The sequence below is a fragment of the Leptodactylus fuscus genome, chromosome 1, assembly GCF_031893055.1.
Source record: "Leptodactylus fuscus isolate aLepFus1 chromosome 1, aLepFus1.hap2, whole genome shotgun sequence".
NCBI classification, from domain to species: Eukaryota; Metazoa; Chordata; class Amphibia; order Anura; family Leptodactylidae; genus Leptodactylus; species Leptodactylus fuscus.
Genome location: NC_134265.1, coordinates 207,102,648 through 207,126,863, shown reverse-complemented (window position 1 = coordinate 207,126,863; position 24,216 = coordinate 207,102,648). Strand labels below are relative to the sequence as shown.

Below are 24,216 nucleotides of genomic sequence, written 5' to 3'. Positions count from 1 at the left end.
CATACCTTTGTCAACAACAACATTGTATTTTGTCTCTCTGCAACAAATTCCTACTGACAGCAAGCCTTGCTTCATATCTGTAGAAAAATTAATTCTGGTCAGACATATTTGAGAATTAAAAGAATAGACTGCAGGTGTTAATTTCAACCTTTATTTTTTAAGAATTCCAACCTTTGTAAAGAAGTTGGGCATAATATAAACATGCATATTAGTATCATGTATTGTTAAACATTGCTACAGGCATCCCATTCACCTGAAAGAGACCAAAACAGGGTATTCCAGGTCAGGAGTACCCTGTATACCCTATACTATATAGGAGTACCCTATATAGTTTGTTGCCCTTTTCCATACTGAGACATGTAGAAAAAAACATATTAAATAAGATAGGTACAGTGAAGGTAATAATTATTTGATCCCTTGCCGATTTTGTAAGTTTGCCCACTGACAAAGACATGAACAGTCTAGGGGTCACACGGTGGCTCAGTGGTTAACACTGCAGCCTTGCAGCGCTGGAGTCCCGCCAAGGGCAAAAAAACATCTGCAAAGAGTTTGTATGTTCTCCCTGTGTTTGCATGGATTTCCATCCCATATTCCAAAGACATACTGATAGGGAAAAATGTACATTGTGAGCGCTGTGTGGGGCTCACAATCTACATTAAAAAAAACCCCAAAAAAACGACATGAACAGTCTATAATTTTAGGTTCGTTTTAACAGTGAAAGATATGATATCAAAAATAAAATCCAGAAAATCACATTGTATAAATTTTATACATTTATTTGCATTTTGCATGGAGAAATAAGTATCTGATCCCCTACCAACCATTAAAGGGATTCTACCACTAAATAGCTATTTTTACTGCTTTAGACGTCGGAATAGCCTTTAGAAAGGCTATTCGTCTCTTACCTTTAGACGTGGTCTATGTGGCGCCGTTCCTTAGAAATCCCGTTTTTTACCGTTATGCTAATGAGTTCTCTTGCAGCAATGGGGGTGGGCCTCACCGCTCAAACTGCGATGGCGGCGTCCCCACTGCTGCTCGAGAACTCTCTCCAGCGATGCCTCCTTCAGCTGCATCCTCCCCTTCGCTTATCGCCTTCCTTCTGCATCAGCTCTGATGCCTGTGCAGTCGGCTCTGCCAGCGAGATGCAGGGAGAATGCAGCTGAAGATGGAGGCGTCGCTGGAGAGAGTTCTCTGACAGCAGTGGGGACGCCCCCATTGCTGTTTGAGCGCTGGGGCCCGCCCCCATTGCTATGAGAAAACTCATTTGCATACCGGTGAAAACCGGTATTTCTAAGGAACGGCGGTGCAGAGACCACGTCTAAAGGTAAGAGACAAATAGCCTTTCTAAAGCTCCTGCAGACCAGTTAGATACTGTCTTATTTTGTCACCTGTATAAGTGACTCCTGTCCACATACTCAAATCAGTCAGACTCTAACCTCTAAAACATGGGCAAGACCAAAGAGGTTTCTAAGGATGTCAGGGACAAGATCATAGACCTGCACAAGGGTGGAATGAGCTACAAAGCCATAAGTAAGACGCTGTTGGTGCAATAGTAAGAAAATGGAAGAAATACAAAATGACTGTCAATCGACATGCTCCATGCAAAATTTCACTTTGTGGGGTATCCTTGATCATGAGGAAGGTGAGAGATCAAACTAAAACTACACAAGGGGAACTTGTTAATGATCTCAAGGCAGCTGGAACCATAGTCACCAAGAAATCCATTACGCTGTAATGGATTAAAATCCTGCAATGCCCACAAGGTCCTCCTGGCTCAGGAAGGCACATGTGCAGGCCTACCTGAGGTTTGTCAATGAAGACCTGGATGATTCTCAGAGTGACTGAGAGAAGGTGCTGTAGTCACATGAGACAAAAATTGAGCTCTTTGGGCATTTCTTTTCCTCCAAACACAGCGAGTTGAGTTAATGCCAAAGGACAACGTCCCCACTGTCAATCATGGAGGTGGAAACATTAGTTCCAGACATGTACAAGGCCTATCTTTAGGTGGATTTTACCTTAAAAACATTATTGAAAAAATATTCTAGTGGTTTTAAAAAATAATAATGCTCTAAAACTAGCATTTCTTTCTGCCTCCCATTCATTTCAATGCGGTGTGCAAGGTGGAATCCAAGGTGTAGCAGAAAGATCTGCTAGAAGAAAAAAAAAAAATCTGCTCCTGACTCCCATTGAAGTGAAGTTGGGAGCCATTTTTTGACATAGAATTTGAGGCAGATTCTGCAAAGAAAAACCCCAACGTACACTTTTGGGATGAACCAGAACTCTCCTCCAATATCAACTTCTAACTTCACAAATGTTCTAGATGAATGAACAAAAATTCTACAGGCACATTCCAAAATCTTGTACAAAGCCTTTTCAGAAAACTGGAAGCTATTTTAGCTACAAAAAGGGGGAGGGAGGGCAACTCCATATTAATGCCTATGTATATAGAATGGGATGTCATTAAAGTTCTAATACTTTTCTCCATGATGTATGATAAAGCGATTATCCCATTAATTATTTCAAGCTAAAAATCAATAACGGATGTTACCAGCTGTTTGCTAGAAATCTGCAGCCTCTGGCACCTGTGTCGGGGTTAGCACTTAAGGCAAATTTACTCAGCACAGGAATCTCTCTAATGTTTATAATGCTGCTGCTCCAGGTATTCTCTCTGTCTCATGGACCATGTAAACACATATGGAAGGGAAGAAGCACTAAAGGAGGAAAGAACGAGGCAGGGCGTCCTAGCAATTGTCTGAGTTTGTTTTTGAAGTTTGATGCAAGCGCAAAAGTATAATATAGTCGCTGAAAATATCAACGTAGGCGTTTGTTCACTTCAGCAAGACTGGGCAGATTTGTAGTTTATACCATAAATCAGATATAGGATATAGGAAGGACATCCTCTGCCCCCGCCAAGCTGGCGAGTATTTGTGACCAGCCAAAAGTCATATCCACCAGAAAAGAATCATCTTTGCACAAGAAAGTCATGGACAAGGATAACAATGAAATAGAAGTATAATCAACCAGTTAGTTGGTTTTTGTTATGGTGTGCTCTATATAAAACTTTCATATAAAGGTCAACTTCCTTATAAATATTTCATAGCACACTGACAACTACATCTTTGATTTTTATTTTTTTTTAATTGGCAGATGAAACAAAAAAGGTTTCTGACCCCTACTCTAAATAATAAAAATACAATTCAAACCTATGCTTTCATGTGTCCCTGCTGGTGTAGCTGCTAATCTTTGCAGCTGAGGGCTAACTCTAGAGCAGGGGTGCCCAATACGTCAATCACAATCTACTAGTAGATCGCAAAGGACGTATGGGTCGATCGCGGGATACAGGGATCCCCGGTGTCTGCTTGTTCACAGTGCAGGCTCAGAGTCATCTCCTGATACTGGCAGGCGGGGCTGCCGCAGCCCCAGCCTGCCAGTGTCCAGAGATAACTCTCAGCCTGTGCTGTGAAAACACAGACACCGGGGATCCCTGAGCGGAAACAGAACGCCGCTGTCTCCTGCTCTCATGATCCGTTCGGCCCACCCACAGACACGCCCGCCCCCACCCGGCCCTAGTAGATCTTTTGCCTTGGTCAGCTAACAAAGTAGCTCACATGCTGAAAAAGTGTGAGCACCCCTGCTCTAGAGAGATTAAGTCTCCTCCTTGGTAGGCAGGTGACATAGTCCCTTTCTTACTTCCCCTGCAGAAGTCGTCTTCTCAGCTATACTGCAATGTGATCAAAAAGCAGAGTAGAATGATTTCTATTGCCAGCTCTGGATCACTATATAAAGTCAAGGATAAGGGGAGACAGATAGGATAAGTATGTCCACCAGCAACCAGCTCGCTAACTGGACGTGGTGCTGTCCTGTGAGAGGGGGCCTTCCGTACCGTACAGCGATGACCCTGAGCGGCGAGGAACGCCTCCTAGTACTCGTTTATGGACGAGTACTATCAGGAGGAGTGCAAGCGTTCCTCACCGCTCTCACAATACAGCGCTATAGATGCTACTGTGAGGAAGGGCGTTCCTGACTCACTGTTAGAAACGCCCTTCTGACAGTGAAGAGCTACGGTACTGGCACTGTCTGCTTTCTAGTGATATATTACACCGCATGTGCCCAGGAGGTGAAAGGTCCTCTTTAAGTAAATGTCATAAGCATTATTTTATATTATACTACATTCGAGACTGGGTTTACACTATGCATTTGTACTTAAGAACTGTATGCAGTTTTTAATTGTGGTAATAAGTATGCATTATGCATTTCACCTGTACGGTAATGGGCATTAAATTGAAACCATCTGGTTTACTGATATTGTAGAAATGTGTTACTTATTACTGCAATTAAAAACTGCATTCAGATCTTCAGTAAATAAAAGCACTGGGTAAGTAGCCAACCTATTTTACGATACATTTAATTTAATATTATTATATAAAGTGAACCTGTCAGGTGATTTTTCCACCATAAATGGGCCTCATCATGTGCAGGATAAAGTAATTCCCTTTCCATTGGGTCCCATCTATAATCTATGTTGTAGTGACATGAAGTTATAAATGTTTGAAAGAAGAAAAAGTCATATGCAAAGTAGTCATAACCTAAGTAGTCAAAGGTGGCCGGAGAGCAGCTTCTAGTCACGCTATCCTTTCTAATAGCACCTCCTAAGCATGACTGACTTCTACTCAGGAGGCTGTTGAACATGCACCTGTGTCCTGGAGTCGGCAGAACAAGAGCACCTATGATGCTCCACCTACTGCTTAGTGCGCACTGCAGAGAACAGAGAAGCGCTTGTGCCTGGTCGGACCCTTTGATGGATTTAGCCAGCAGTTAGGAAGATAGTATGGTGATGTCAGGGAGTGAGGAGACAGAGACACTAGGCTAAAGCTTGAAACGACTCCACGCCCAGTGTGACTACTTATGTTAATTTGCATATGATTTTTTTTATGCATTCAACATTTATAACTTGACTTTTTTGCAACAGAAAGATTGTATTAGTGACCAATGGAAAGGGAATTATTTCAGCCTTCACATGATGGGGTCAGTTTATGGTGGACAAGTTTCCTTAGAACCCAAGGTGAATCTTTATGATGATGGTAATTTTAATACATACAGAAGTATCAGTGTTGCTTCTAGTAAAAAGAACATAAGATATTATTTTTCTCATTGTAAAAACAGGTGAGAAAGTAACTGCATCATTCCAACTCACCCTGAAAGAAAGTAGCAGGACCCCCAGGGTACCCTTGTGGCGGAGGCACATCCCTTTGTGTTTGGTTCAGAATAGCAGATAAGATCTGTTCCAGTGATCTTGAACCATACTGATCAAAAAAAGAAAGAAAGTAATGAAGCCACAAACGTATGGCAAAGGACCAACCATCTATACATTATAACACAACTCAATGTCAGTCTAACCTTGTTCTCAAAATTGTACTTGCTGAGATCTCTTGATTCTGTAGCTCTTCGGTCTCCATGAGTAAGAGCACCCTGTTTATGTATATAAACATGTTGATTTCACGAATGTGGAAGTATTGACTACGAGATTAAACTGAATTAGAACAGACACAAAATACAACTCACCAGGCTTTCCAATCTCTTAGCTACAATAGAAGCAAATCTCCTCTCTCCTGCAAGTTCTGATATGAGGAAAACATATTCTGGAGCAGAGACTTGGTTAGACCTATGCGTGCGACCTGGACAAGTCAAGCCGTTAGACATTACTTAGAATGGCAGAAGTGGGGAAAAAGTAAATCCAGGCAATAGGATAACGGTTATGTACATACCAAACTGTTGAATGGCTCTGTCAGCACTCCACGGTAGTTCCAGTGTCATATGTACGCGTCGACGTTGGTTTTTAACTCGGCGGTCAGCTTGTAAAGAGATACCTGAACTTGATGCCTCCGATATAATTGCCACAAGCTGAATATAGAATGTGCATCAGACAGTGACAAGTGGTGGTCAAAATATAAAAGGAAGGCAAAGATATTAACTGTGACAATTTCACTGGATAATTCAAAAACTGCATTACTTTTTAATCAAACAAAAGCAAGACCTTAGAAAAGGGCTGTAAGCAATCTGCAGTTATAATGATAATTTAAGCCTTGATGTGGCTGGGCAGTGGTCAAAATGTGCTCAGTAAAGTGACATTACATTGCTCCAATAAATTGGAAAAAAAAAAAAAAAAAAAAAGAATCTTCTCTCATCAAAGTCAATCTGTTTCCAGGGTAACAGACTACAATGTGTAGTCTGATTATGCAGCAATACCACCCTTCACCTGTCCCTTCCTTATTGTTAACTCCCAAGTATTACACTTAGCACAGACTATAAAACAATCATGTGAGTACTGACTTAATTGTCCAAGATAAAAATTTTATTTTTAAATTAGAGCCGGGATAAGTGAAAACACAAAACAAAACAAAAACCCCCCCAAAACATCCACTCATCTATCCCTGGGGGTTCCGTAGCTCTGTTATCTTCCCAAGACATGTGACCACTGGGGGCCTCAGTGAAGGCACAGTGCTAACAAATTCCACTGCAGGAAAGCAGCTGAGCAGCAGGACTGTACCACGCTGGGAGGACAGCGGAGCACCGGGGTCAGGCAAGTATGCTTTTCATTATTCCCTCCTCCCCTAGCCAAGTTAAAAAAATAAAATTTAAGCCTGGAAAACCTCTTTAACACCCACAAGAATTTTTTTCATTTTTGTTCAGACTTGTTTGGACAGCTAAAACGGTTTTATTTTTCTTTTGTAGCTAAATAAGGGCTTGTTTTTTGTGAGATTCATAGTATTTTTCAATGAGACACTTATGGGGTACAAATTCACTCTCACAAATTCAACAAAACTAGCCAAGGTGAGGGATTGCCAAAAACAATATAATGTTTAATGAATATGATTAAAAAATGGCAGTGTGGCTAGTCCAATAAAACTACACAGATCTCCCTGCGATACTGTCAACATAGATAACCAGGCTGTCCACATAATATTGGTCATGCCTAGTGTAAGACTGCATGGAAAATGTTTTAGTTCGTGGGGATCTGGAACAACTGTAATTATAAACCTTCCCAATAAATGTGAGGGCACGTATAGATGCAGGGAAATTCTATCCTAGTGACCACTGAAAATATATCCCAAAGTCTATGCAAAATCCACTAAAAGTATATAAAAAAAATGTGAATACCACTAAGAGATATGTAGCAGAATGAAGATAAACTGGCTAATAAGTAAACAAAAGAACACCGAACTTAACTTTTACTACTGTTGTTCTAGGATAAGCAAGCTATTTTATGAGAATTTAGTCTAGGATAGTGGATTTAGCTAGTGTGGTGACGGAGAACAGGTCGCTACCGCCACGCTTGTTCTAATGTAAACTGAACAGCTGATGAGTCTGAAGCAAAAATGCCGCTCTCTTTCATCAACAACTTATATTCCACTTATGCTCTAATATTTATGGTGCTAAGGTGACTTTACAGTTTGATAGCCTGCCTTTCATGATGATCTTGTCATCAATGTTTTAGGACCTATATTTTGGGGCACATATGTTATATACATTATTAGCATACAGAGATAGCCTGGTTTCTTAACAGTAGCCCTTTTTCAATTATAATGCAGTGAGCACTACATCTATCTATAACCACTATCTTCTGCCCTTTTATATATAATTGTATGAGCAACAGTAGAAAAAAGTAAGTTTTAGGTGTTCTTTTGTTTACTTATTAGTGGATATTGAGCCAGAATTCCATTATCCAATGGTTTTGTAGTTTTAGAAAAGATAAACTAGTCAGCAACTATGAGATCATAGAACAATGTAAATAAAAATAAAACTTCATAAAGTATGGTCCAATGCCCCCAAACAATAATCTATGTTGCCTTTTTGCACATGGGTATTGCAGCAACTGGTTAAGTCAACTGACAACTATGAGATCAAAGGTTTATGTACAATAATACAGTATATGGTCAGACCCCAAGATGATTTGTACTGCATTTTAAAAAAAGAGGTTATCATATACGCTCAACACATTTCCCTTCGTTGGTTACAAATACTAGGAGTTGCTCAGGAGATCAGTAACGCTGTAATTGAAAAATAAGGAGGAAAACAAAAGATGTCCAATGAAAACTAAAAATCCAATGTTCTTACGGTGAACACGGGTACTGAAATAACTGACATTTACCGGGAAGGTTTATAATTACAATTTTCGTGACTCCCCCCGGACTAAAACATTTTGCAGGGTGTCTTAAATGTAAACAGTTTCCCATGGTTGGTATGACAAACAGAACTAAAAGACTTGACCAAAAGATGTCAACCTATTAGCAGTGGAGAACAATGGCACAAATGTACCCACAAAGGCAGTCCTATAAATTAATTTAGTATAGTAAAAAATTTCACTGAGCAAAATATACAAAGTAATATAGTTCAAGAAGTATTATGCTTTGTTACACAATTAAACAGCCACATCAGCTCACCTTGGTGCCATTCATAAACCGTTCCTTCTCTCGCAAATTTACATTATCTATAGAAAGGTTCTGTTCAGCTCGAGATTCAAAGCCCACACCAGTAAAGCGGCGAACCACTCGTCCTTTCCTACCAGTCATCTATGGAAAATAACCGGTTATAAACCTGGACAAGTTACAATCTATAAAGATAGCAAGATGTAGTTTACATACTTCTGCCACATTGTCTGGACCCCCAAGCTGGTCTATAAGTACATCCAATGTATTTAGAGGTAACACTTTTCCTAAATCTTCAACCTTGGACAACAAATCCATCTTCATTTGTTCCACTTGTTCTGGACCTAGAACCGCAAAATTAAAACAAACAAAAAAAAACAAACAAATGTATCATTAGGCTATACTCATTCTCGGACAGGTTTCTCACAGGAGCCTTTCAGAGAGTTTGGTCTGTGAAAATGTATTGCCTACCCCATTTTCACACAAATGAGGGACAGCACATGGTAACGAAACAGTTAGTATAGATATGGCCTAGTCAGGTGTTGGACATACTTTTTACAGCCAGAGATCTCATTAATTACTTCTCCTCCTTAACGACTTACCACGGTCAGGAACTATGTGTCCATTAAATGTGTGTTCGACAAATATGACATCATCATTGTCCTGTAAGGACTCAGGGGAAGAGTTAAAATCACTGTCCAGCACGCCTTCAGAATCTGAACTGCTCTCCTCACTGTTTCGGATTAGTCCCACACAATCTCCACGAGTCATCTTTCCGCTCCGCGGCTTTCCACGTTCTGCAAAGTGTCAGAAGAAGTGCAGTATAGTGAAAAGATTTCATAGGTGTAAACATTCAGAAAACAAAGCATTTGGCACCTACATAGAGTTAATGTTTGGAAATACAACGTTCACTTGGTACAGAAGACTATACACCAAGAAAGTAGGTTAAAGGAAGTCTACCACCTTTCCAAACACTTCCACCAACACAAAGATTGATAAACAACATATGCCACTTACATGCCATTTATGTAGATTTGGGAAAAAAATAACATGGAAAATGCAAATGTGGCAGTCACCTCCCTTGCCACTTGGACCCCTCTCCCGTTTTGCCTACGCTGTCTTGTGCAGTCACAGCTGATCCTCCCACTGCTATGTCATTACCCATCCTACTCAGCAAAATGTATCCATTACTCACTTTTCCTTTTCAGCAAGTTTTTCTCACGTTTCCTTTTGTTTGAAGGGAAATGCTTCAGTATTAGGGACTTGAACACACCTCTGAGCAGTTTAAAAAAACAAAAAAAAAACCAAACCATTTTATTTGAAACCAAAGATGCAATATACAATATGCAATATATTCTTGTTCTTGGATATATTCTCTCATACTCACTCGGCAGCTGACACAAAGCGATCAAGACGACCATCATTTTCATCCATAACCTCTCGTGTACGAGCTTCCCCGGTAGATTGTAAGCCGATAACAACACACTACAAGAAAACAATTTAAAAAGTCTCATTGTAATGAAGGAACATTCCAAGTAATTTTCACTGGTCAGTCTTTAAACTCCATTATTATTATCCACCAACAGGGGGAGCCAAGATACAAATGTAACTTACAGTGTGAGTCACATTACAATATCGCAATCATCTTTGTAGGCAGAGACAAAATGTACTTTGAACATGTGATTTTTGTACAGGTGATCATACAGTTCGACCACAGGCAAACTCATCACCCAAACTGTAACTTTTTTAACTCCTTTACTTCTTCGAATAGGTTTTCTGCTATTTTTAATCCACTAGCTTTAAAGCCTCAGCTCAATGTGCATAGGCCAACGCTATCAACATCACCTCCAAATGGGCATTTGTAAAATTTAGCTTTAAAAAGAATGCACATACAAAATGGTGTAATATTACTTTATCTTGCTCTGAAGCTAAAGAATGTTGTGCAGCCTACAGAAAAAAAAAAAGTAGTTTTGTGTAAGCATTACTTTGTTTCATATATGTCCTGTATTACAGGTGCGTAGTTGATAAGCATTGTAATACAGGACATGTATGAAACACAGCATTGCTTACACAAAATTACTTTTTTTGTCTTAGATGTAAATGAAATCTGTAAAAAGAAGACCAAAGGCGAATCTAGGAACTGTAAGGAGTACCTGTCGCCTTTTTGGACATGTTAGTACACTTGTACCCACCATAATATAAGCATAATTCTGAGGCCTTCTGTATTATGCCCTATCTTGGTTTCTGAAAATGATAAATAAACTGACAATTAGGTGTTACTATTCCCCTTGTAAAGGATGTGTGTGGATACATAGTGAGGCAGTGTTAGACTATGTAAGGATACACCTCCAACTGCTTACTCATTCATAAATTTAAAGCAGGAACAGCAGAGGAAGGGCAAACACAGAGCAATGAGAAAAAATATCTATAATTGTTATTTCAGGGGGGATACAATTATTAAAACAGGTATGCCAGGTACGAGGACAGAGCCTCTTTAACTAAGCCTAATAGAGTATTTCAAGAAACAGTTCTTTTATTTTCCAGTTCTGTATTTGTATAGGATAAGGGGAAGAGCTGTAATGTCACCTCTCCCCGTCAGAGCCTCCATGGTTATAATACATAAGCTTAGTTATAAAGTGTTACATCGTGTAGCACCTGCAGCAGGTTTGTCTTTCCAGCAGCCTCCTCCCCCTCCCCTCTTCTATTTCAGAAGTAACTTAGCATGATAGAAGGAGAAGGAAACAGATTTCTTGAAAAAAGTCAAACATTATTATCACTTGTGCTATTCATTTATGAAAAGTTGATTTAGAATAACCGACAGAATTGTTTACAAACCTCTATATTAGTTTCTTTGTTTCGGTGAAGATATGTATATTTTGTTGCATTTTGTAGAAACTAATTACCAAACTAATAAACGTACCTTGTAGGGTGGCTTCTACACTTCCCAAAGATGTATTTCTTATTCTGCATACAGCTCCAGTTTCATGAAAATCAGCATTTTATTCTTATGCAAATAAGCTGAAAAGAGCTTTAGGGGTGTTTCTTCTCCTGTTGGGGCTTCAATCTCTGCCCCTAACTGCAGACAAAGTGTGACAAAATGAAAGATGTCACTCAAGCATTAGGGAGTGGATCTGGGCGGCAGTTAGGGGTGAATATATAAAGCAGACAGTGAAGCCCTGGTTGGAGAGGAAACGCCACTAGAGTCCTTTTCAGATAATTTGCCTAAGAATAAAACACTGAATTTCAGAAATATTGGGCTGCAATATAGAGTAAGAAAGGCATTTTTGGAAAGTGTAGAAGCCACCATACAAGGTATTGTCATTAGTCTAATACCAATATTGCTGCTGATAGACTCAATTTAAAAGATATGTACACTTTTATAACAATTGTAATTTTTTTTTGTGGTTAATATTGCTCTGATGCAGCAAAGATATGCTAAAATTCTGTCCCTTAATCATAGGATAGGAAATGTATGTTTGAGTGTATGTTTGCTGTTGGTCCTACTGCTTACCACTCATGAGGACTCCCTATCAGATGCTTTATGCCCTATTATGTGAATAAAATACTTTTTTTTTTTTTTTTTTTTTTTTTTATCTAGACAAAATTCGTTCAAGCAACATAAGCAATCAGACCAATGATTTTATTGCTACTTGAAGCTGGACTTCCACTATGCAGGAGGAAGACAACAAGTGCCCAATGATGGTAGAAACGCCTGGGTGATCAGTTTACCTACAAACTTATGTGGCCACTGCGTTTCGGTCATGCGCAGATGCACTTGCCCACAGTACACAGTCACCTTGTGACACACATTTTTGCCTAGTTGAGTGAAAAAACAACCACTGTACAGTCTATGAGTTAGGTTTTTAATATGAGCAACACGCTTCTCAGCAAAGCATTCTTAGGTTTACAAGTGTGTACACCAATTAGAAGAGCACAAATTCTCACCTTGCCCTTGGACAACTCCTGCTTCGCCAAAGCTACCAATCTCTGTACTTTGGCAGCAATACATAAGTACTTAAAGAATCGTTGATGTGCTGACCAGAACTGGCCCCACAGAGATTTTCGAGACTCCAATCCAATCCAATCAGCTGCTGTCTGGAAAACGATCAGTGCTTCAGCCCACTAGGAGACAATAGCAAAGAATGAATTAGAGTGAATTGTTGAAATTACTGTCTTTGCAATGTAGTAAGGGCCGAACACGCAACATTCCAAAAGCAGAGAGAAGTCAACAGGAGTTAAAGCATAACACTGTCTTAGCCGACATGGCCACAATAATTTTAATTTCTCCTCTTTCCTACCAGCTGTGCCGCTCTGTTGTACACCTGTGTGAAAGGCTCATCCAGGGGAATTTCCTCAATTCGAAAATTGACACCGGTGAAACTGAGCTGCCTTGCAATGTACATACCACTCAGCTTCATATCCATGGCAACAATCTCCATTGCCCCTACACCCCTGTATAAGAGAAGAAAAGGAAGAAAACTAATTTAGGGACGTATAAGAACGTGAGTCAAATGCTGGCAGGTTCTTATCATTTACCACCCCTGGATCACCGTGTATTGCACCCTGGATAGAGTACCTCTTTTCAATTGCGTGCAAGAACTCATCAAAAGTGCTGAAAGATGTGCCCTCTCCCCAGATACCCAGCCGACTCATATAGATCATGTTCTTGGGCTCAGATGCACCTGTGACAGGGTGACAAGAAAACTGAAGCTAGATGGTGAATTTTTTTTTTTTTTTTTTTTTTAAGGGAAAAAAAAAACCCCTAAGTGACACTCTGCACCAACAAGGAATGAGAAGAAATATCAAGACTGGAAAGACACTAGGATTTTTAAACTCACCAGTAGCACTGGCATATACAACACGTGCTAAAGGCAAATTGTTCTGTAGCTCTAAAACTGCACGGCCCATTTTAGTACATGAGGCATTCTTGGCTTTGTGACATTCATCAAACACAATCTGTTGAGTGAAGGGTCAAGGAAATAACTGCTAAAACAGTATTAACATTTACCCAAAGCCAATCGTTCTTACCTTAAAAATTTCAAGATAGTTAAAGTTACAATATTTAGTCTCTTAGACTATGGTAACACTTCTGTACGTCACAGGGGTGCAAAGAATGTAAGGCTAAATTCACACGACCGAGATTGACCTGTGCTGTAATCGGTAGGGGACAGTACGTTGCTAGAAGGCAGGAACTCCAAGCATCATCTATGAAACTAGGAGTTTCACTCCTGGCATGAAGGTCAAGCTGGTAAATCCAGCAAACACACCGACCAAGTTTCACAGTAAAACTCGGTTGTGTGAATCTAGCCCAAGGCATTGCCTCAGGAGCTGAGTCCCATTCATACATACCGATTCCCACTTTTCAAATATAATGATGGCCCATCAGTGCCCAGAGACCTAGTATAATGGCCCCCACAGTGTCCCTATCATGTAAAATAAATCCAGCAGTGTCATAGTGATCTCTATACAGTATAATGTCCCAGAGTGGCCCCTTCATACAGTATAATGTTCCATAGTGGCCTCTTCATACAGTATAATGGCCTGTGATCCCTAACGTCAGTCCTGGAGACCGGCGGAGCATGGGGAGCAGCACCAGTGCCCAGGGAAGGGGAGTAAGAATGAGGCCTCACGTTGTGGAAACATAGCTTTCTTTGTTGCAGACTTTGCTGCATTTTTTTTGTTTTTCTTTAAGCCAAAGCCAGGGGTAGATTTAGTTGAAGGGAGAAATATTTTCCATTCTTTTTGTAGTCATTCTTGGCTTTGGCTTAATAAAAATAAAATTAAAAAAAAAGCTACATTTCTGCAACGTGTGGCCTCAGCCTAAGGGCTCGTTCACATCTGCGCCCGGGGCTCCGTTCTGCAAGTTTCCGTTTCCTGCACAAAACAGGACAGGAGACGGAAACCTGCAGGCATCTTTCAAAGGCATCTTTTTTTTTTTTTTAACCAGACACAGAGTCGGACATGCAGTACTCTGTGTACGGTTTAAAAAAAAAAAAAACTGTTTAGCCGCGGAGAGCTCAAAACGCTCACGGCCGAACAGGTTTCCGTCTTCTGCCAGCAGAAGACGGAAACCCAATACGGAGTACCGAACGCTGGTGTGAACCCAGCATAACACTGTTTTTTATGACGGCTCATTTTCCCTGGTCGTTTGCTAATTATACTCTGAGTATAATAGTAGTTTGTGGTTCACGAACCCCATTTGAGGAGGGGGTTCTCACTGCGGCGCATACTCCTGAGGATATTTGGATGTACCCCCCTATCCCCAGAAGTGTATGAACCACTTCTTGAAACCCACTAGACTAGTGCATGACATATACGACCGCTACAATTAAAATTAAGTCAGAGGTTATTTTACTGCTCCACTACATTTATAATAATTATAATAATTTGTTGTCCAAATATATAACTAAAAAGATCAATAATTATCATATCAGTATAAAACAGTATGATAGAAATACATGACCAGATTAACTGTACAGAATAATTCACACAACTCAGAGATTCATCACGATTGTGGATGCAAGCCAGTTTAGTATACTATCTGTTTAAGCATAAAGATATTGCAATAGATATTATATTTAAAGAACACTGAAGTAGGAACTATAGGTAACAATCTAATAATTTCCATGTAAGGATACAACTCCATCAAAGTTCTCTCCACACCATTCTATAATCTGTTTAATACGAGTCCGATGTTGACCTCCGGCTTGACTCTCTCCAATAAGCGCAGAATAGGTTGCAAAAAGTACTCCTTCCGAAGCTGAAGTGTCTCCATACTTTATCTAAAAATAAACACAGGCAACAAGTGCAAGGGAATGATCAAATCTTTTTCTTTTTCAATGCTTAACATATGCATGCTCTATATATTAAACAGATGCCTCAAACACATGCCATAATATAGTGGTGTAATTTTTTTTTTTAATTCTGAAGTATAGAAAAGCATAGTTTACTGTGGTAGTTTTTATGTGTACTATTTTTTGGTACAGCTGACTTGATCTTTTATTCTAGGAGTATGGTGGGGGGCAAGGTACAAAAAAAAAACAGGATAAAAAAAAAAAGTGATATTTTAATAGTTTGTTTTTTTATGCATATTATGATGCACACTGTAGTATTTTCTTTTTCTAAACTTTTATATTTTCTTGTTGCTGATCTTCATCTAATATGATTGAGATAGAATATGAAAAGGAGATTTTATTTCAGTAGCTTATAGATCTTATTGGCTTTTTAATGACATTTTTAGTAAATTAAGCCTTACTAGATAATTTTGCTCCTTTTGCTGTTATTTTACCAATTTCCATGCCAACATGTACATTAAGTAAGATAGTCACATACGTACAGATAAATATCTCAAGAATAAATTAGAGTGGGAGTGCCATTGTGCCTGCGCATTTAATATCTAAAAGAAGTATTCATACCAAATACCATTTTTGATCCAAGCACTTGTAGCTTATGTGGCAAATATTGACCAAGAGCACGGGATTACTTAGTGCACACGCACAAATTGTGCAGGTGCACTGGCATTCTCTTCGTGCATCGGAAGGTAAATGCTGAGCAGTTATCAGTGCACATGCATGATTGGACATGTGCTCACTTGCACCCTGTGATTCTGAATAATGACTAAGTTCACTCGGGTATGCAATGCACTTGCCAAAGCGTCCATGCCTCATTTATGAGCATTCCGTGTAGTTTCTGATTGGTGCAATGGCAGAAGTTTGATCTATGCTCTTGGTGGTGAATTGTACTCATTAACTTTCAGTGAGGGTATATGTTACATAAGGGAGGCACTTTAGCTTTTGCCAGCCCTATATAAGTACTGTGTTAGTGAGCAATGGCGACTTATCCTATACCCCTGAGGACAATCTTTGTGGGTGAAACATGTCAGGGGAGTGTATTATTTTAATGAATTTTTCACTATTAGAGCTAGAGTGTACTTCAGACACTTCAGGATATCCCAACATAATTACCATACTACTTGAGATCAGAGAAAATTATAATATATATATATATATATATATATATATATATATATATATATTATAAAAGGATAGAGAAAATATATTAGGATAAAGTAGAAATACAAGTTCTGTCTACTCCCAGATCTTGGGACAATAGCTATTGTATCTGAATTATTGATTGTCTGAGATATAAGACATTATAAATAGCAGGCAGATAGCCTTGCATTCACTATACCCTTTATATGATCTCATGAAAGTGTGGATTACACACTTTTATTTATTTTGGATACATTGAGGGCTAGTTCACACGTGAACTGCCCGCGCGGGTTTTGACACAGAGAGAGCCGCGTCTCTCTCTTGTCAAAACCCGCCCGCCGCGACCATCGCGGTCGCGGCTTTCACCTCCCGTCGGCTCAAATGAATGAGCCAACATGGAGGGTGTTGCAGCCGGGCGGAAGTTTTATAGAGTAATTATTCATGAATGGAAAATTATAGGTTGTTTATTTCCAACAGGAAAAGTGGGTAATAAATTAAAATTGATCTATCATTCACGAGGTTCAAATCTGGTTGATGATTAACTTACACATAAAAGACAGGTATACAAGCAAGTAGTCAAACACTATGACAGACTTACTTTACTAAGGGCATGCACTGGGATACCATTGGCCTCAATGTCTCGCAAGTCTCGTTCAGCATCACAGCGGAGGTCATTGGATACACTAAACCTGGAAAGAAGTAAACCAGTAGAGTAGATTAAAAAAAAATAATGTTTTGTATTGTATGTAAAAAAGTGAACAATCTGGATCACTGTATTACACTGACAGATGATGTAGATGGCCCTTAAATTTTAAAGTGGTATTTACATCTCCAGGATCATAATCAAACTACCCAATACATTGCATTATCTATCTATTTCTGTTTGTCAGGTATAGTTGAATGTGTCTCCTCAGTGTTTACAGCTCGTTGCCTACTAACACCTTTCTTTGATTGGGCAGAATACTCAGTACTAGAGATGAGCCGTTTCGAATAGCACGCACTCCTAGCAATGAATAGAGCCGGCCGGCACGCAGATGGGGCTTAACCCCTTGCGTGCCAGCTGCATCCATTCATTCCTATGGGTGCGTGCTATTCAAAACTGCCGTTTCGAATAGTGCTAGCTCATCTCTACTCAGTACCTGTTCCTGGCCACCTATAGTCTCTTCTTTCACCTTCTCTGAAAAGTACTCTTGGTTGCTAAGCCCTGATAAGGGCTAGAACAGTGCTGGTCAGAGCCACCCTTAACTCTGTATGTAAATCCAGAAATGATTGCACAATTTACAACAAGCACAGAGTACGATGTTTGCCTAAACTAAAAACCAGAATGAGAAGGGGAGAGGAGAAAATCTCTTTAAAAGGAAAGAAAGAAAGAAAAAAAAAAAAGGTTACCATACAAATTTGTCCCTGTTTTTGAAAAAAAAAAAAAAAAAAAAAAAATTGAAATAAAAAATAAAATAAAATAAAAATCAGGTTTTCTTTAACATAAAAAGCCCCGAATCAGACATGCTATTATCTTACATAAAACTGCCACTGCCAGCAAGAAAGTGTCACCACATTTTTCCATAATAGGACAGCTTATTTGCTGAGTGTCCAGCAAAAAAAAAAAAAAAAAAAAAGTACATAATTATCAATATTAAATAAGTCATACACTGAGAGACAAATTTACCAAAGAGCTTTCTTCCTGCCCTTTAAGAAGTTTTCTAATATGATCCCGGAAACTGTTCGTCCCTTGCCTACTCCAGCTCCATCACCTATCAGAAATCCCGCTCTCTGACCACCGGGAAGGATCACTTCATGTTGCTTTAAAAGAGCAGAACAGAAAATGTAAAACCAATGTCTTCAGAAGCAAGAAGCAACATACAAGCTTCAGCAATATTGTCATTACACACCTGACAAGCATATACTATGGCTTCAAGCTGTAAAGCAGACAAAAGCCCTTTATCCACAATTGAACTAGGAAGAGAAAGAGCGTATGTGATGTCTGGAGGAGGGACACTGGAGAGGGTGCTGGTCTCCACTACTCGGTCAGGGTGCTGGATACCTAGTTTGGCTGACACAAGACAAAACGATGATAACATCATGGTAAATTAAAAATATAATTAATAATAGAATTTAACACATAAATTAATTCAGCTGTTGTAAATGAACATACATTTAGAAGGCATATAATCTGCATAGGTCTCAGTGTGCCCCAGCTCCTCAGCATCTTCATCATCATCATCTTCTTCTTCTACAACAGGATTTGATGGCTGTTTAAAATAAAGAACAAAAGTAAGAATTTATCTTCGACATGACGACTGTAAAGGTCACCCATGGGTGCAGAATTGGTATTTATAGCTTACACGTTGTTGTACTGATGGCGTATTAATTATCGCTTGCAGGTCCTCAAACCTGTCCAGACCTAGAAATGGGCGATTGGAGGAAAGAAGCTGACCAAAGAGAAGAGATATACAAATCAGTTAATGTAAATAATTCTGGCATGTGTGGAAATTTAACAAAAGTCAAGATCGGTCTGCCTTTACTGTTGTGATACATAGCAGCAAACAATCCCCATGCTCTTCAAATGACATGGCCAAAATGACACCAAAGACAAATCCAAAGGACTGTACATATTATATAAGCAAATCAGATGTCTACAAGCTGGGAGACTTTTTTTTAAAACCTTTAAGGATGCAATGTAAATTGGACTTTAATGCTCAGCAACTTTTTATATATTCAATCTCCGCCTTCCAAAATTCATAACTGAATCCGTGCCAGTATGCAACAAACCTACAATTGTATCAATATTTTAGCATTTTGTTGTTATGGCATTTACTCTTCTTTAAGAAATGACATGGCAACTTTGGTCATTACGATCACAGCAATGCTATATTTGTATTGCTTTTATTACGTTTTGCCACTTTTACTGAATAAAACATTTTTTGAAAATGAACAATTTGGTTGGGGTTATCGTATTCTGACACCTAGAACTTTTTTTTACTGTCTTGTTATTGGAGTTAGGTCAGGGCTCTTTTTTGCGGGACAGATTGTAGATTTTAGTGGTACCAATGTTTGATATGTATGACTGTGATCAATTTTTATTGTTTCTTTTTTTTTTGGGGGGGGGGGGGGGTAGAGAGTAAGATGACCAAAATTAATTTGAATGCTGTGGTATACTTTTTTTTTTTCATTGTTTACTTTATGGGATAAATATCGCTATTTTTGGATAGTGTGGACTTATACGCACATGGGGATACCTAGGATGGATGTTTGTTACTTTATTATGTTTACATTATGCATTATTTAAAGTATAAGGTGGAGGTTTTTGAACTTTTTTTTTTTTTTTTTACACTTTCCTTTTTCCTGTTCTATAACGAAACTTGAGCCTCGGATCAGCTCATCCCCAGTGCAATGTACTACAATACACTGTATTGCAGGACGTCACACATAGTATCCCTATGTGCAACTGAGATAGGCAGCCAGAAGGCCATTAATTGGAAAGGGGGAGGCGATTTTGCCCCATAACCAGCCAGATGCAGTTATCGCTATTGATCATGGCATCTGGAGGGCTGAGCCGCTGGAGTCGGAATATATTCCGACTACGTCGTGTAGTTCTAGGTCCAGCCTGTATAATACGGCAGAGACCAGGAAGTCATGCCAGAGTCACACCTCTCCTTTAACTATACGCTCACAGTGAGTTAATAGTACAGTGCAGAACAGGAAGGGGTTAATATTTAGCAAATGCCAACAACAGGGATGTCCCTGCCTAGGGACACCTGGACAACTACAGGATTTTTTTTTTTTTTTTAATTTATAGAAGTGTTGATAGAAGAAATTGATTAGAGTATATATTTAACCATACCATACAGCATCAACATTTTTTTTATAAAACCAGATAACCTTGGCTGCAGGATCGCATACAGAGTTTAGGGTAATACTTGCATAGTTGAACAGAAAGACAATCTAATGATGTACTGATGCAGAGAACGTTCCCAGGCAGCACTTACCGATGTACTGCTGGTATCTTGTGGTGTGATATCCCATATTGTGGGTACATTGCTGAGACTGTCAACAGGCAGATAATCTTGTGTATCCTTGATATCAGATAAAGAATCCGGAGAAGAAAGGATGGAGTGGTTGGATAAGTCATTAAAATAAGGAGGCGGGTCCTTTAAGAAAGAAAGGAAGGACACTTGAAACAAAAAAAATAAATAAAAGGAAGTAAGCACCTAAAATCCTAACACTGTCTGACATGTAGGAAAAGTGTAACCCAAAATTACCAGGAAAAGACTTCTAATATTAACTGGATAACTAGCAATACATAATTGCAATATTTTATGAAACCATCCAAGCTTTCCACATATTGTCCTACCATTAAAAAAAAAAAAAAAAAGACAATCATATGTAATCATAAACCTCTCAAGATCCATGAACCTCAAAAAAAAACAAAAAAAAAAAAAAACCCCAGACCCCATTACCACTACAGTCTGAGTTTTCATCCTGCAGATGTTCCATTTTACTGAATAATGCTTCGCAATTTTGCCTACAAATAATAATTCTCAAACGATAATTGCCTTAAAAAAAAAAATAAAAAAAAATCAGCATGCTGGCACTATGCGACAGAGTCCGATATATCTGATGCCCTACCACCCAACTATTCAATACAGTTAAGAAATTGAACATTTTATTTCCAATGGGAGGAGAAAGCTTGCATCGAATATACCAGACTCTGGGGTAGGACTCAAATGGATTTCCAGATTCTGAGGAAGATGAGAATTGTGCATCTTTGAAGGGAGCAGATTAATCAAACTAAATGAATTACATGGACCAACTATCGACGCACCACATGAGCCAGTCAATAGAATTACAACCAGTTCCCAAAGTTCATCAAAGTTTCCAATTAAAAAGGTATTAAATCGCTGGTTTTTGGCAAGTCATAAGACATATTAGCTGAAAGAAATTCACAATATTAGGATTTCTGACACTCGTAATACATGATCTCAGATGATGCATTAATTGAGATCAAGTTAATTCAACAGAATACTAGGTTTTATAGATAGTTTTATACTGGCGTTAGAAGCACTAAGGCAGTCTTCACATCCATAATGTGAAGTTTCTGGTAGTATTATGGGTCCATTGGTCACCAGTACATTGCTCCTAGAAGGGAGCAGACAAATGGAAATGAAAAATAAAATGTCACTGTGAATACACCCCTCAGCAACACACTTGGTTTGTAATATTTGTACCACCAATCTCTACCCATACCTGTAGGGTCTGGTGCAAAAATACAAGTTATTAAATGACCCTAATTATTCTGAGAAAAGAAAAGAACATATATCCAGAACAGCTCTCAATCTGGGACAACAATGGCAATTGTTCTCGCCATTATACTATCCAAACAAGCCACCAACATGCTGAGAAACATACTAGCACTAGAAATTAGCAAAAAGTTCTCATGACTGAATTTACTGGAAACTGCTGGAAAAACCACACGAATGAGATCACTTTCAGTGAAAACATCCATTCCCTATCAAGGTTACGAGGTGAATTGTATATCAGCATAAAAGACTGGTAGTGCAATATTTTATATGGAGAATCAAAATAAGAAGATGGGAATGTATTAAAGACCTCTGTCACACAGTGTTTATGGCACATTAAACTGAGCAAATAAATTCACGTAAAAATTGGCAATGTTTTTGAAAGTAACCTGCACTCTTTATGGCAGTAATACATGAGTATTTGGTAGCTTTTTATTTTGTGTCATTTTTTTTTTTTTTCAGGGTTCAAGTCCCAAAGTGAATTCAATGGAAAAACAGAAGAACCCCAAACCATACAGAACTTTAAAAAAAAAACAAAAAAAAAAAAAAAAACAATACAAAACACATCACAAATATTTTTTAAAAAATATTGTATATAACACTTTTTTATATGTCACTACAAAGTGGCAAACATACAAGGAATGTCGCAGTAAAGAACTCTGAAAAGGTGTAAACAAATTATACAGACACACAGATATAGCTATATATCTGTAATACACTGTAAAACCATTTTAAAGACAGATTGGACATTTGGTCTCTAAACCATCCCAGTACTGGTTTAGTCATATAAAAACTAGTATGCATGCAGACTGCCAAAGGCAAAGTCCATAGTAGTTGTATACAGCACGGTGATGCATTGGAGAAGTTGAGCGCACTAGTCTATGTGCTTGCCATTTATGTATTAGCTTGCTTGTATATCCAGTACGAGATATAATAGTACAAAGACATCATCTAAAAAAGAAATCCCCATACAATAGCAGAATAAGCTAGTAAACCCACAGCCGAAAGTGACAAGAGACCAATGTCTACATTTCTCAGGTAGAATAATCTAATAGAAGTTATAGTTTGGTAAAACACTGTTGAATCCTAAGAAATTTATATCCTGATACAAATAATCTTTGGACCTTGCACTACAGCAACTGCCAGATCTTAGCCAGGCACAGAACTTGGCTATCTTTTTGGAATGAAAGAAGGAAGCTGTAAAAGTTAAGCAACTGTTTAGTACAAGTTGCGATGACAAATGGGCTGATGGAAACTCCCATTAAATCACCCTCTAATTCCAGACACAATGGCATTATTGCAGTTAAGGGTTAAAATGCGACCAACCTTTTTCCTCTCTTCTACCTCTACACAAGGATTTTGTATTTTCTCAGGAGAAAGGAACCAACTTACCATTACGGCAAAGACATTCACCAAAAAATGTTAGCATAGCGACTTCACTCAGAGATGTCCAGTTATCCACAGCCAAATGCTGCCTTCATTCTTAGATACATTAAGTAAAGCATACAGTGCATTTTTTTTTTGTTTTTTTTCCCCTATCAGTATGTCTTTGTAGAGTGGCAGGAAATCCACGCAAACACGGGGAGAATATACAAACTCCTTGCAGATGTTGTTCCGGGCGGGATTCGAACTCAGGACTCTAGCGCTGCAAGGCTTCAGTGCTAACCACTGAGCCACCGTGTGGCCCCGACAGTGTAGTTTTTTCTAATTATAACTCCAGGACTCTTTAATTTTGCATTTTCCAAATAGACTCAAAATTACCCCAAATCCTGATTAAAAAGATTGTGAACAGCTGAACCCCTACATCCAGTCAGGTGGTATCAGGAGCGGTTTCATAATGTGAAATATATGTATATAGCGTGCTAAACATACATGTGTCTGAATGAAATGGGATTTATTCATTCCTTATTACCCTGTAAACATGTATCATATGATCTTTGCAACGTTTAGTGTGTGTGGGTTGCCAGATGGCATAAAATAAGTAATTTTATAGACAATCACTCTATTGTCACTGACTACTCCAGTCTCACCCACACAATAAAAAAAAACATACTGACAGGTTCTTATGCAAATAGTTGCATGACTAAAACATGAGTTCATAGTGTTGTGAAAGATGTTCAATCTACATAGACTGAGAAAATGATATGAATATTTTACACACACGATGCCATGGTTATACAAGACTGTACCTTCTTTGAAGAGTCCGGGTCATATTTAGAAGTGACAGACAGCATATTTTAGAATTAATCTTTGGTAATATTTCTTTAGTTAGCTGAATGCTTTTGCCCTATTACTTCTTTCTGTAATGATTACTATATTGTTATGAAATCTCCTCCATTCACTGAATGTGCCAATATATGGCATTTCAGGGGAAACCGGTTGTAAACACTGTTACAGTGAATGCAAAAAGTACAAACTCACATAATATAAAACCCCACACGTTGTGCTATAGCTACTATCTACCTATCATGTCTAATACAGACCCAATTCTTGACGCTATTA

The 24,216-nt window shown here is 38.7% G+C and overlaps 1 protein-coding gene across 2 annotated transcripts in view; it reads right to left on the bottom strand.

Annotated features, from left to right (window-relative positions):
• The window catches only part of SBNO2 (strawberry notch homolog 2), a 67,241-nt gene that overhangs the window by 13,428 nt on the left and 29,597 nt on the right, over nt 1–24,216 (bottom strand). For both annotated transcript variants that reach the window (XM_075282788.1, XM_075282797.1), the window contains 21 exons: nt 20,404–20,565; nt 18,760–18,846; nt 18,570–18,666; nt 18,307–18,467; nt 18,084–18,217; nt 17,016–17,106; nt 15,065–15,208; nt 13,265–13,382; nt 13,003–13,108; nt 12,725–12,878; nt 12,372–12,548; nt 9,814–9,911; nt 9,622–9,701; nt 9,029–9,223; nt 8,643–8,770; nt 8,442–8,570; nt 5,766–5,901; nt 5,563–5,675; nt 5,398–5,469; nt 5,195–5,303; nt 6–77 (listed from right to left, as the gene is read on the bottom strand). In XM_075282788.1, coding sequence (XP_075138889.1) covers nt 6–77; nt 5,195–5,303; nt 5,398–5,469; nt 5,563–5,675; nt 5,766–5,901; nt 8,442–8,570; nt 8,643–8,770; nt 9,029–9,223; nt 9,622–9,701; nt 9,814–9,911; nt 12,372–12,548; nt 12,725–12,878; nt 13,003–13,108; nt 13,265–13,382; nt 15,065–15,208; nt 17,016–17,106; nt 18,084–18,217; nt 18,307–18,467; nt 18,570–18,666; nt 18,760–18,846; nt 20,404–20,565 — 2,563 coding nt within the window. The remainder of the gene's footprint in view (nt 1–5; nt 78–5,194; nt 5,304–5,397; nt 5,470–5,562; nt 5,676–5,765; nt 5,902–8,441; nt 8,571–8,642; nt 8,771–9,028; nt 9,224–9,621; nt 9,702–9,813; nt 9,912–12,371; nt 12,549–12,724; nt 12,879–13,002; nt 13,109–13,264; nt 13,383–15,064; nt 15,209–17,015; nt 17,107–18,083; nt 18,218–18,306; nt 18,468–18,569; nt 18,667–18,759; nt 18,847–20,403; nt 20,566–24,216) is intronic.